The sequence below is a fragment of the Thermobia domestica genome, chromosome 1 (assembly GCF_964235325.1).
Source record: "Thermobia domestica chromosome 1, izTheDome1.hap1.1, whole genome shotgun sequence".
In the NCBI taxonomy this organism is placed as follows: Eukaryota; Metazoa; Arthropoda; class Insecta; order Zygentoma; family Lepismatidae; genus Thermobia; species Thermobia domestica.
In genome coordinates, this window is record NC_137454.1 from 341,626,598 (window position 1) to 341,640,160 (window position 13,563).

The 13,563-nt window shown below is 35.7% G+C and overlaps 1 protein-coding gene across 4 annotated transcripts in view; it reads right to left on the minus strand.

The window, feature by feature from the left end:
• lap (phosphatidylinositol-binding clathrin assembly protein lap) overlaps positions 1-13,563 on the minus strand; it is a 209,058-nt gene that overhangs the window by 73,459 nt on the left and 122,036 nt on the right. For 3 of the 4 annotated variants that reach the window (XM_081729812.1, XM_081729821.1, XM_081729834.1), the window contains one exon: positions 10,442-10,616. In XM_081729812.1, coding sequence (XP_081585938.1) covers positions 10,442-10,616 — 175 coding nt within the window. The remainder of the gene's footprint in view (positions 1-10,441; positions 10,617-13,563) is intronic. The other variant, XM_081729828.1, reaches the window with a different exon arrangement.

Genomic DNA, 13,563 nt, shown 5'->3' on the forward strand with positions numbered 1-13,563 from the left:
TTGTTCTAACAGCTAATTTCATTGTAATTAGGTGCTTGAATAGTTAAGTGTTATTTGCTTGCAAATCTAATCTTCATGCAGTAAACTCCTATATACAAGTGATTTGCTGCTATTACACCTTATATAGCAGGTAGTTTCGAGAAAAAAAGAACTCCAACTGACTGTATTCACATACTAGGAACTTTAACTATATTGCTTATTTCCTTTAGGCATGCTTGTCTCTCAAGTTCCGAGTACAACTTGTCACTACTAAGAAAATGCAAGATTATATAGTCTCACAGCTATTTGGAAGTGTTTTGGGAGTACAACAATATTTATGTGAAGGTTCTACTAACTGTAAATTACACAGAACAGCAACGTTTTCAGTTTAGAAAATAAGGTTCGCTTAAAAATTGCAACATGAGTTTCGGTCTTTTGTAGATCTTTCACTTTCTGCCATTAAAATATTACGATCCAAGGCAATTTTGTTGTTATTAATTTTATCAGCCTCATTATTAGTTTTATCAGATATTATAGCTAAAGTTCTATAAGAATTTACCATCCTACAATAAACCATCAAATCATTCTAGGTACTCAGTCTACGTCCACGCAAAAAAACTAAGAACACTTATTAATTTAGGCGATAGTGTTCATTCCTGAAGTACATCAGTATAAAAAAAAAAAAAAAAAGCGAAGAATAAGGATGAAAACAATCTTTTTAGTATGTACAGATACACAGTTTAAATTATTATATGATGCATCTCTATGAGCAAAGTTTCCGGAGATAGATGGAAAAGATATCAGCACAATCCACAGTTAGTCTAAATGATTCATCGGGTTTCAAAGCACTATTTATTTACAAGTATACGACGTACAAAGACAGGTGATACATGAAACGATACACTCACTACGTTTAAAAAACCCCGTCTTGTGGCTCGCGTGCACGCTAGATAGCAGGTCTGTAACGGCACTCTACAAGATGACAGCAATACAGTAGAGGAGTATTTGTATGTTAGAATATGGAAAGTGTTCGTCGATTACGAGCGTTCAGCGTGCATTCGTACGCAAATACGGGGACATTCCCTATCCAACTCCACACGGACATACGGCAATTCAATACTCTCACATTGTGACGATTTACCTTTACCGACAGATGTAAAATCGCCTCGTCGCTGAATATCAATATCCCCACAAAATCGTCTTCCATAGCTTGCTATATTCGGATACAAAACTCCAATCTGCGGGCATAATCATCTGGAGTCAGTGTTACACAGCTGCAAACTGTAGGGTTTGAAATGCAAAACACCGCCGCAAAACATTCCACATTGTTTTCTGCAGAAAGTCCAGTTCACAGCTAGCACGAACAGTTGATTTTTGTTGGCTGCGCACAAAACTCTGTCTTACCTGCTCCACGATTTCCTCAGATATGCGGTGGCCCCGTGCTTTTTCCTTTACACATAACCCGTACCACGAAACTGGTGAAAACAACGCAAAATGTTCTGGTGACTAGGCGCAGCTCTTCCGTATTTGCGTACGAACGCACACTGACGAACACTTTGCATATTCTAATACACAAAAACTCTTCTTTTGCATTGCAGTCATCTTGTAGAGTGCCGTCACAGGCCTGCCATCTGGCGTGCATATGAGCCACGAGGTGGGCTTTTTAAACTTTGTGAGCGTATCTTTTCGTGTACTACCCGTCTTTGGACGTCGTATATTTGTAAATAAACAGAGCTTTGAAACACGATGAACCATTTAGGCTAATTCTGTATATACTGAAGATCAATACATATTTCTGCTAAGTACACATGTGGAAATAATAATATTGTAAAACGACACACTGCTAGGTGTAAGTGAGAAAATAATCACATGGAGATACTGGATAGAATTTTCCTTCATTAGATTTCATTATGTCTAACTTCATTAACAATAAAATTTACTCGAGTTTCAAGTAGTTGATTCTCCTTATACATACGAACTTTTTTTCCCCTAAAAATGTCACTGTCTTCAAGAAAAATCTATTCAAGATGCAAGAACTGTAAAATACATGAAGGTCCACTCTTTGTATCAAATTACTACTCGTAGATGCTCAATACGAAAAACAAATACGTATTTATAACATACAACGTACAGGTATTTTTTGATTTCCTGCTCCTACAGTTTACTCTATCATTCTGTAATTCACCATTCTAGTCATGATTCCGAAAACGCCTAGCTTCAATTTTTATTCTCCTACCCCAAAACCCGTAAGACACTGAAAAGCTTAAGATATTTATCCCATGTGATCATTTCAGATTGATTTTTTACTACTTTAGTACTTAGCTTAAATACTTTCACCGAAAAAATTAGGGACAATAATTCAAAGATAGCACATTTTGCATCTTATCAAATTGATTTCTCTCTTCAGTTCATCATTCATAGTCGATCAACCAGGACTTAAAAGACAAGCATTATCGCTGAGTAAAACTAGGTGTTCGAGTATCACTAATAAAGATTACAAATACAATATTGTGGTGAAATAGGGTCAGGAAAAAAATGTTAAGTACATATATGTAATTGTAACAAAAATTTTAAAAAATCATGTGTATGAAACTCACTTTCCCAACGCAATAGCATATACATAGGGACCTACTATCATGCATTTGAATACAATAATTTTGTAACATCGATTTTTTTTTCTAATACGGAAAACAGGAATACTAATTGACATTCTAATACTGATAGAAACAAATATTGAAACATGAAGTAAGTCCTACCTCTGATCCTGACTACAATCCAAATACCAAGGTGTAGCAGCATTGACAAAAACAAATATGACAGCAAAGTTTCAACACTTACATGAAATTGTTAAATAGGACTTGTCATCTGAATACAAACTAAATTTAAAGGATATGCATACGATACGACGACACTAGATTGCGACTAAATCAAGATTATGGAATTTTATTATTTGGTGTTGAAATATTGAATGTGTGCTTTAAAAACATATGCAGCATGAATATACACTTTGAAACGTAATTCATCAAGTTCTGATCATAATTCTTACCTTCCTCCTTTAAGGCGCTACTAAATACGGAAATCCTATAATGTTTCTGTCTTATATCAAATATAGGATAACAGGAATAAGGTAAAATAAATAGTATTACGAAAATATTACGTGAATACCTATTTATGTTACCCTATTTCTGTTATTCTGTAACTGCTATATGGCTACGATATATGAAAACACAATCTACATTACGAAAGCTGTTGAGCGACGTGTTACGAAACTTTAATCGCATTGCTTTCCTGTGCTATTTTATCCAAGTATGAAAATATATACTTCCTCTTCAACTTTTGGAAATGTGTTACCAAGTTGCTATTCTTGCGCGCGCGCACACACGCATATTATATATATTAGACATACATACATATTATCTAACACAGTTATTACACAATGTATATGTCACCTGCTTTCATTATGATACACATTTAATATTCCTTCAATATGTATTTAATGTGAATACATGATGAATTCTATTGGATGTAACGTAGTAACATTCGAACTTCTTAAGTTCACTACTCAAAAAATACTCTCCACTTGAAACGATTTTTTGCGTAATTGATGAGCAACAGTTTTCTTATTTTTTATTTATTTATTTATTTATTTTTAAAGGACATGATTTCAAATTTGATCAATCCATTCAGAAGGTTGTAAATTAGTAACAGGTATTGTATTATGAAGCATTGTACGTAACGGTACATTACTTTACCTAAAAAAGTTAACTAAAATCTACTCGTTACTTATTTTTTTAAATAAAATAATTATTACATTTCATCTTGCTATAAAATAGTTACGTTTTCGTATATGCATCTTAGAGGACCTTCCTCACAATCAAAGGGTAGAAATTTAATTAAAATTTATTAACGTACTGATTTAATTTTGAAGTGAAGATGATTACAAATTCTTGGATTCACTAGAGCAAAGATATCAGAGCGAATTCTTTCGTCTCATCAATTTCGAGCAAAAATAGATGAGAATAGCCAAACCATCATTATTCTTTTGTGATACTACTGCAACGCAAATATTTAGGATAAAAGGTTGTGTCCTTCAGAAAATAAACGGAAAACGAGTAAGATATTTTGTAATCAAAACCCAGGTTCCAGTTTGATCCGAGGTATAATTGAAAGTGTGATTATAACCAGCATTATTGCTCTTCCTGTTATGAAAACAGTCGTTATTCATGAAAAAATCATTCATTATAATTCAACTCATTAGTATACTTCATGTGGAATATGTAGAACAATTAATCATTTACACACGTCTTAATCAGTTAGAGCAATCCATATTTATTTACTGTATGATATCCATCCTTTAAGGATATTATTAATGTAAAGTACATTCGGTTACTGTTGCATTTATGTAATTGTAATTTCAGCTAATGTACTCTATTCTGAATGCTTGACTCGGAAATTTAAAGCACAAACTGCACTATACCCATAAAATAAATTTTGAATTAATATCTGGATGGACAAAAAAAATTCAAACAACACACAATTCTGATTTTACGTCTTTTAACAGCAATCTAGAGAGTTGTTACGAAATTAATACAGGATTTGTGAAATTCAGGATTCTCGAATAGTTTCACCGCCACAATATTTTATACTAAAACGACTCGCAACAGGTGATTTCCTGAGCCAGATTTTTCAGTCAAATCACTTCTTTTGCTGCTTCTGTAGCTGCGACAAAATCAGTTTCAGTAGTTGAGGTAGTGGCTATGCTTTGTCTTAGCCAGCTAACTACACCTTCTGTATACATAACTAGCATTCCTGTTGCTGATCGTCTTGTCTTTTGACAACCACTAAAATATGAGTCACTGTAGCAACGGATTCTTCGTTTGAACTTTACAAATTAACTAACTCAATTGTTCCAGCTAGATATCTAAAGACTCTTTTCAGTCTTATCACGTCCTGTTCAGAAAGATTTTCCAACGTTCTTGATAGAAACCTAAGTAAGCAATGTCAGGTCTTGTTCCTAACATAAAGTACCTTAGAGCTCTTACAGCTTGATGATAGGAGTAATTCGCAGCTTCTTCCCCTTCTTTTATAATAGGAGTTCCTACTGGTTTACAGTTCTCAAAACTAGATCTTCTTAATATTCCTCGTGTAGATTGTTGGTTGATCTTGATATCATCATTACTAGTTTCCTCTAGTTTTAAGCCTAAAAAGAATTAAACTTTCTTTTGTAAAGTAATCTTAAACTTTCCTTTTGAGTTATCTTTCCCAGCGCACTTTGCCTGATGAAAAAGCACGAATCATCTTCATTTCTCTTGAACCTTCTTCCCTGTTCCAACATCGAGGTACTTGTTTCAGATTATATAAGCTCTTCTTCAATTTGCTTGATCAGATCTATCTTCATAACCTTCTGGATGGTTTATGTAGATTTCTTCGAGTTTTCCATATACAAATGTTGTAGATATGTAAAATTGCATTGGATGCATCTTTTAACTTGCAGCAACACTGAAAATTGACTGGATCATTCTTAGCTTCGCAACCGGACTGAATGTTTGACTGTAGTAAAACCTGTCTCCTGATTCAAACCTTTCGCTATTCGTCTGGCTTTAAACACTTTCATCCGAATTTGTCTTCACACCGTAGACCCACTTGCAAGGGAATAACTCCACTAATTCCCAGGTTTGGTTTTCTTCTAAAGATTTTATTTCACTTTCCATAGCTTCTTGCTATTTTCTACATCGTTCGCTCTCCAAAGCTTCATACGTAGTAGGATACTCATTGCCACTCATGAATTCTTCAACTGACATGACGTAATCCTGAAGTCTGGAGCCTTCGAATTTGAAGGATCTCGCTATATCTTTTTTTGAATGTTGTCAACTGCTGTTTGACTTCACGTGAAGGAGCGTGGTTTCGATCTACTGTCTTCCTTAGTTTGAACTGTCATCAGAAACAGATTTTTCTCCTTGAAGTAGTTGTTTTTCTAGTCTGTTCTTCGGTAAATTCTCTTGAAATTTCTTGAAATCGCACATCTCTGGAGAATGTATACTTTCTTTTCTTATCTAAAACTTATTTTCGTAATTGTTATAACCAATCAGATATCCTTTCTTCGCTTTCGTATCCATGTTTTGCTCTTTTAATGTTGTATACGAACCTGGCACGTACGCCCTATCACTGTATCTTTGATCTTTGGCTGCTTTCATGTTAATTCTTCAAAGGCTGGTTTTCTTTTCACTGAAGATTTGCCTATTCTATTCAAAATAAAGATGTTGTGGAGACTAACTTTCACCTAATAGCTGAAGAAAATTTTACTTCTGGATATGAATACTTACGGGTTCTTGCCATCTCAATTACCGTTCGCATTTCTAGTTCATAACTTCTACCTAGCCTTACAATAAATACTGTTCCAAATTTTTAAGTACACTGACACAAAATGGTCAATCCTAATAATATGAGTTACACGACTGCATAATAAACAAAAATCACAAATAATTATTCAAAATGGCTACTATTAGCATGCACACAGTCTGTCTTTGTAGCTACTCATCAATTGCATTACAATCCCAGCCCCCGCCAAGTGAACTTTGTGGTGGACAAACACCGTGTGTGGGGTTTCCCTCGGGGTTCTCCCGTTTCCTCCCACTTTCTTCATTCCACCATTTCATTCATTTCTCATAATCACAGCCTCCTTTAGCCTAACCGGCATAACCATGGGACGTAAAACTTAAAGATTTCATTTCATTTTTTCAATTGCATTACGCAACGCATCAACTGGAAAATCTGCAGCTGCCTTGCGAAGAGACCGCTCTAACCTTTCAATATTGGGATGTCTCTTCTTGCAAGCCATCTTCTGAAGCTTGAACAATCTGTAGTCCTACGGTTTAGGTGCAAACTTGCAGAAGATCAATCTGAAGTGGAAATAAAGTCCGGAACACCTCCCTCCAGCCACTACTGGGTTCTCCGTGCTTTGTGTGCTGGGGCTAAGTCCTGCTGAAAGCTCCAGTTCTGTCCATGGAAGAGTGTGTTAGTTAAATCTCTCAAGCACTGTCTCCTGGTACACTTTGGCTGACGTTTTGACCCCCCTTTTCACAAAAATGGAGCTCCATTATGCATCATGACTGAGGCAGATGCTGACCCCTCTGGATCCTTGGAGCCTTTCCACCGGTTTCTCCATAGGATGTGCCATATATCCAGTCATTTTGGGTATTGAAAGTAGTATCAACACTGAAAATCTTTTCATCAGTGAAAAGGATTCGACGGTGACCATTTGCTGCGTAACCCTTAAGTAAACACTTTGCTTTTAGGAGCTCTGGCGCTTCAATTCGTTTGTCAGGTGGTATCCTTTGAGTTGTTCGTAAACATGGAGTCCCAGGTCACGGCTTAACGTGCGAAACAAATACTTTGGATGTTTTTAGCTCACGATCCATAACTGAATGCTTCCTAGCTGGATTTCGTCGGACACGCGCCGCCACTGCATTTACAAGTTCCGGTGTTCCGTACTGTGCGTAGTCTTCCTTGCTGCGGGCGATCTTTCACAATTCCAGTCTTAACAAAGCGCTGAATAGTGCGGTAACTATATTTCCTGATTACTAATTTGCGACTTCTGGAAGGTTTTGAAAATCCCCCTAGTGATTTGCCTACCTTGTGCAACACTATCGCGGCCACACGATTTTCATGCTTGCCCCATTTCATCTTGAACAATTACAACTGAAAGCTTTACACTTCTTCAGCTCACCCAGCAATGACTCACGTTTCATGAGCGCTCTTGATGTCGCTCGCTTGTACAGGTGGAAGTACAGCTACTCTCAAAAGTTAGAACAGTATTTATAATAAGACTAGGTATTTTGTTGAGATGTGTAAGGATCTGTAAGCCTTTGCGAAATTCTGTTTTCTTTCAAAACAACTTATTTGTTGTCGAATTCACCACCATTGTCACTGAAAAATTCCTTGATCTTTTGACCTTGTGGTTTTGCATAAGCAAGCATTTCCTTCTATGTTCCTCTGACTTCTGTTCCTTTGTTAAAGCAGCCATACCTCAATTTTGAGTAGTCATCCTTGATAATTACCAAGTATGTTTTCTTCTGGAATGACTCTTCAAATAAACAACTTATAACTTCCGAAATTAAGTCTCCTACTTTCGTTACTGGTTTCCTAGCTCCAAATGACAGCCTATGAGCTACACACACAGGTTTCACACAGCGAATTGTCCATACTCACCATAATTTCCAATTCTTTCTTCATTAATTCTCGAACGTGTTCCTTGTCTTGATGTTTCCATCTTGCATAGTACAATTGCAGTAGCTCTTTTTGACATCGTGACGTTAACTTCTACAGCATTCCTCGGAAACTGTTCTGAAGTTTGCCTTGAACAAAGAACCTCCTATTTCTCTGGTTCCATGAACCATCACGCCATTGCTGACCTTAAGAGAACACTTTTGTTGAAGTAGGCTTGAATTCACTTTCAAGTTCCTATCTTGAGCAGCAAATACATTTCTGCTCATCTTAGGAACTAATCAGACGTTCTAAAGAATTGTAATCTCTCTTCCTTTGACGTCTGATACAATCTTAAATATTTCCTACTGCAAGCTGTTTCTCCTCTCGTGTAGCTTTCACATGACATGAGTGTTCGAAAGCTTGAAATTCAGTAAGAAAATCTGGACAGTTAGTCATATGTTTAGTAGTTCAGTTATCTATCCACCAAGTACAAGGCTCCGTTCTTTCTGTAACTTGATCATCTTTAAGGCACTACGTAGCATTAATCCTGCACCTTAGCGTGCTCTGAAGTAGCTTCTTTCTTGGATGGTCTGCAATCCACTTCTTACAGGATCTAAACCAATGACGACTTCTCTTGCTGTAATTGTAATGTCAAGCTTTTTTACTTTCTTACTTCCACTTTTCAAGTATGCTTCTTGAGAAAAATTGTCTTCTTTCTTCTGTACAAAGTTAGGCTCGAACATGCACAGTTGAAAAGTTAGTCGTCAACTGTTCTATTTCATGTTGTGATAATATCAAACTTTATTTGAACGTTTAGAACTCAATAGGAAGAATTTGCAGCATCTTGCATACTAGCAACAAATCTGGTAACTCACTCTTACTGATGTGAGGAAACATTATTCGATTTCCAACAGAACGCAAAAATGTTTATGGAGATTCTACAAGTTACAGATTGAGAGAGAAGGAGAATGTATTTCTTATGGATTCCTATGTTAACTTTACAAGCCCATAAACTCCCGAACTCATTGCTGACTGACGCTGGGAATCGATATGTATCTTCATTAAGACTCTCTATTCCGCCATTCCGGATTCAAAGGAGTCGTGTTACTTGCAAGTTGTTTTTCAAAAAATCGTCTAACCCCCCCCCCCCTCCCAAGAGTAAATCACCCCTCATACATTTTTTCAGGACCAACGAATTATGTCATCTTGTCAAATTATTAACAATATTGCCTGAGTCGTTTTTAAGAAAATAGTCTGAATAAATCACCCCTAATATATATTCTCAGGACAAATTAGTTATGACGCATTACCAAGTTATTAGTGAAATATTTAATTATGGAATATGAACAAAATTGCGTATTTTTGAGAAAAGACAAAGTATACCAATGCGAACTGATGAACAGATGTCAAAAAATCACTTTCAGTATGTATGAGCTATGAAACATGTATATCCGTTGAAATTTCTAATTTGATTTAAATTTTCACGATCACTGTACTTTCTTCTCTCCTTTCGTCGTTCAAAAGTAAAAGAGTTATGCGCTTCTCAAGTATACTAAGACATGCAATAGGAAATGTACTTTGTGCGACAACACACACATTCTGCCAATGGTTCAATCACGCTTCCGCTTATAAAACCTTTCCAGAACCAACGTTATACCCAAAGAAGGTTGTGGCGACTGTAAAATGGTCCGTTGCTGTAGTGATCCATTACATTTTGCTTAATCCAGGCGAATCTATCACAACCAAGAAGTGTTGTTAGAAATTGAGAATGCACCACAAACTGCAACACCTATTCAACACTAATCGACAGGAGAGGTCCAATCATGTTATAGAACAACAATATGGATAAATGATGCTGCCGAAGTTACATGCATTGTGATGCGGAACTTTTCCTTATCCACCATGCTCGCCAGAACTCTCGATCTTTCTTGCCACTTGTTCATGCTTTTGTAGAAACAAGTCTTCAACAACCAAGTAAATGCCGCTCACAATGCCTTCGAGGAATTAATTCGCTTCGAAACAGCAAATTTTTTATACTTTTCAGGTCAAGAGGTCAGTTTCTAGTTAAGGGTAGTTTCAACTTGCGGTTCAAAATCCTGCATTAATCTCGCAAAAACCTAATGCTACAAATGATGTTAACGCATTTACAGTATTCACAACATAACAGAAGAAGCTTCTGAGTCTACCCAATACACTACTTCTAGCTGACATTTTTTATGTATTTGTTATCAAAACATGAAGAACTAAGAACACTTACCTTATACTGGTTCATAGCTGCTTCCTCTTCTGCAAGTGCCTGTTTCTTCAGTGTTTCATCAATGCCCAGTGTTCCATTGGTCTGAGAATCCAAGCGAGCATTCGCCGCTGCTGTTCCAAATGCATTGCTGGTGGAAGACAGTGCAGAGACTGCCGACTTTACATTCACTCGATTGCTACAGTGCCAGCATGGAGAGAAAAGGAACAACAGAACAAGGAGAAAAAGCAAAAGGGCATAGGAGAGGGGAGACAGGACAAAACAAAAAAAGAAACAATAATCAACTACAAAATAATAGTAAAATAATACGTGTACCTAGAAAGCATGCACAGTATATCAAAACTAGAAACAACAAAAACAAAGAAATTGTGACACTAATACTGCGAGCTGTGTAATGTAACTATAAACGTAATGTATATTGCGATAAAACCTTCGTGCCTACAATAGACAAACTCCACTCATAGCATGCTAACTACAAAATGATTTAAAAATAAGTATGATTCATATGTATGTAAGAGAAAGAAGTAATGCAATTTATAAATAAATATCTACGATATATATTTCTCTCATAAAAACTAATTCATGTAACTGCCTACATGCAAGCAAAAAACTCAGACTAAATCGAGAAAGTACCGAAGGCTTAAGATCTAAACAAGCAATCTGATGGCATATCAATCACTGGTTACCGCTCAAATAAAGCATTCTCCAGGACTGTTGGTACAGGAAATTAACTATCTGGCACCGCAGCATCGCCTGTATCTTAATGATTAGAATAGATTTTGTTTCTTAATGACATAAAATAATTTTAATACTATTCTCCGGAAATTACCTTACAGAAGTTCTCTTACTGTATTTCTTAAACGGAGATGAGAATTGCATGCATTGAAATGTGTAAAAACTTCAAGCTATGTATTTGTTACCTAAATGTTTATTTCATTTAATTTCCTGGTTATCAAAAATCTATGTCCTTAACATTTTGTTAATTTGTAGAGCAAACAGAAAAACGGAAAGAGAAATTAATCTTTTTTGAAGTTACATGGTGGCAAAATTTGAGAAAATTAAACATTAATATATCGAAAAAACAAGATTACGTTTTGCACCATCAGTACAGAAACAAATATATTAGGTTATCATGACTGGCCTAGATCGGATTGAAAGGAATTTCAACTAATTGAGCTGAACTAATTTTGAAAAATATTTCTCCAGATTACTATTTTCCATTAGCAACAATTGTGAAATCTAAAATATTTTTACTGGGGAAACAACTCGAGAGAAGGTTATATCTGTATCCTTAGCTATATCCTTCTTGAAAGTATTCGTAAAGCTTGCACAATAATACAAAGTACGAGAGTAAGTTAATTTCTATCATTCGGTATGAGTTATATACCGAAATATATTCTAAACATTGAGACATGATATTTCGTTGCAGTGTATGTGCATATCTCTAATTTGAGATGACTGTACAGTGTTCAAAATTTTTCTCACAATTCTTTTCAATGATCATTTTACAATAAGATCGAATTCTTGGTAGATTGGTAAACATACTAAGCATGGATGTAGTATCCATGAGAAATAAAATTAATCAAACCCAGAAATAAACATTTATGAAGCATACTCAGTTGAACGTGAACAATCCATGCAATCAAAATACACTGCCTACAACCCTCATCTCCAATGAAAAAATAAATTATTATTTACATCAGAAAAGATGTTTAAGTCTCTAGCTGTCAATAAAATTAAAGACTTGACTTGTGTAACACTTATCACATAACTATTTGTACTATAACGTATCTGTCAGTACTACTCAAATCATTTCTACGGTATAGGCATAACTAATTTTTAGAACACGTAAATTAATGAACAATTAGAACAATTCAACTGGCAAAGCTGAGAAGGTTTATTTAGTAGATTCAGCACAAGGTGAAACTCAAAGTACGTAAGAAGAATTAAAAAATCAGGAACAGCTATACAAAAAATACGCTAAAGCGTAATATGTTAGTTACTATGTTCTCAGACATACAAGGTAATCTCTCTACATTAACATACATCTATATTATACGATCAATAAATAATGCACAATATCCCCTTTAAAAAAAAACATTCACAATTTGCTGATACATACAACATTTCTCTTTCCAAATCTGCAATCAGAATTAATTTATTATTATTTGTTCATATATGGAGTATGAAGAAAACATCAGAATTCGACAACGGTCGGTGATCAATTTCTTGTTTAAATCTGGAAACATTCCAGCTACATAACCCATTCAAAACTACAACCTGTGTATGGAAACTATACTCTGGATAAAAGCATAATACAAAGATTGCTTTTACGCTTTCAAACTGGCGATTTTGATAGCGACAAAGAGAGGCAAGAGAGAATCTCATCTGCAGCAACAGTATATGGACTCGTGTGGAGGAAATGATCAAGAATTATCAGACAATAATGACTTCTTAATTGATGGAAAGATTGTCAATCTTGAAAGTAAATGTTTTTAAGCTTCTTTTAGATCTTGGATACCAAAAATTGGACTCAAAATGGGTCCTAAAGCTTCTAACAAGAGAAACTAGGCAAAGTCGGAAAGAACTTGTTTAGACCTCATCGAATCTTTCCCAAGAGCATCTACTTAAGGGTTTAAAGGGTCATAACGTGTGATGAGACTTGACCTATCATTATCATCCTTTATAAAAGCGTCAATCCGTGCAAAGTGTCAAAGGATCACACAACGTCGACAGTCAAGAAAAAGAAAGAATGAGAAAAAAATCAGTAACAACAACAAAGGTTTTCCCTTTCCAAAGACACAATGACGATCTTCTTTGGAACCAAAACTATTTTCATAGACATTCTTGGGAGGGGGAGGGGGGGAGTATCAACAAGAAGTGATACTGTAAATCTTTAATCGGCTAAAAAGAGCATTTTCAGCAAAAAGAGCGGGTCTAAAGACACATAACTCAAATTTTATCAAGACAAAGCAAGACCACACCAGATGCTGGCGCAAATTGCAAGATATGGGTCGACTTTGACGCCTCATCCAGCTTACAGTCCCGACCTGGCTCACTCAGATTTCTATCTCTTAGGTCCATTGAAGAATTTTCTGTGTGACAGAACATTTAAAAACTATGGC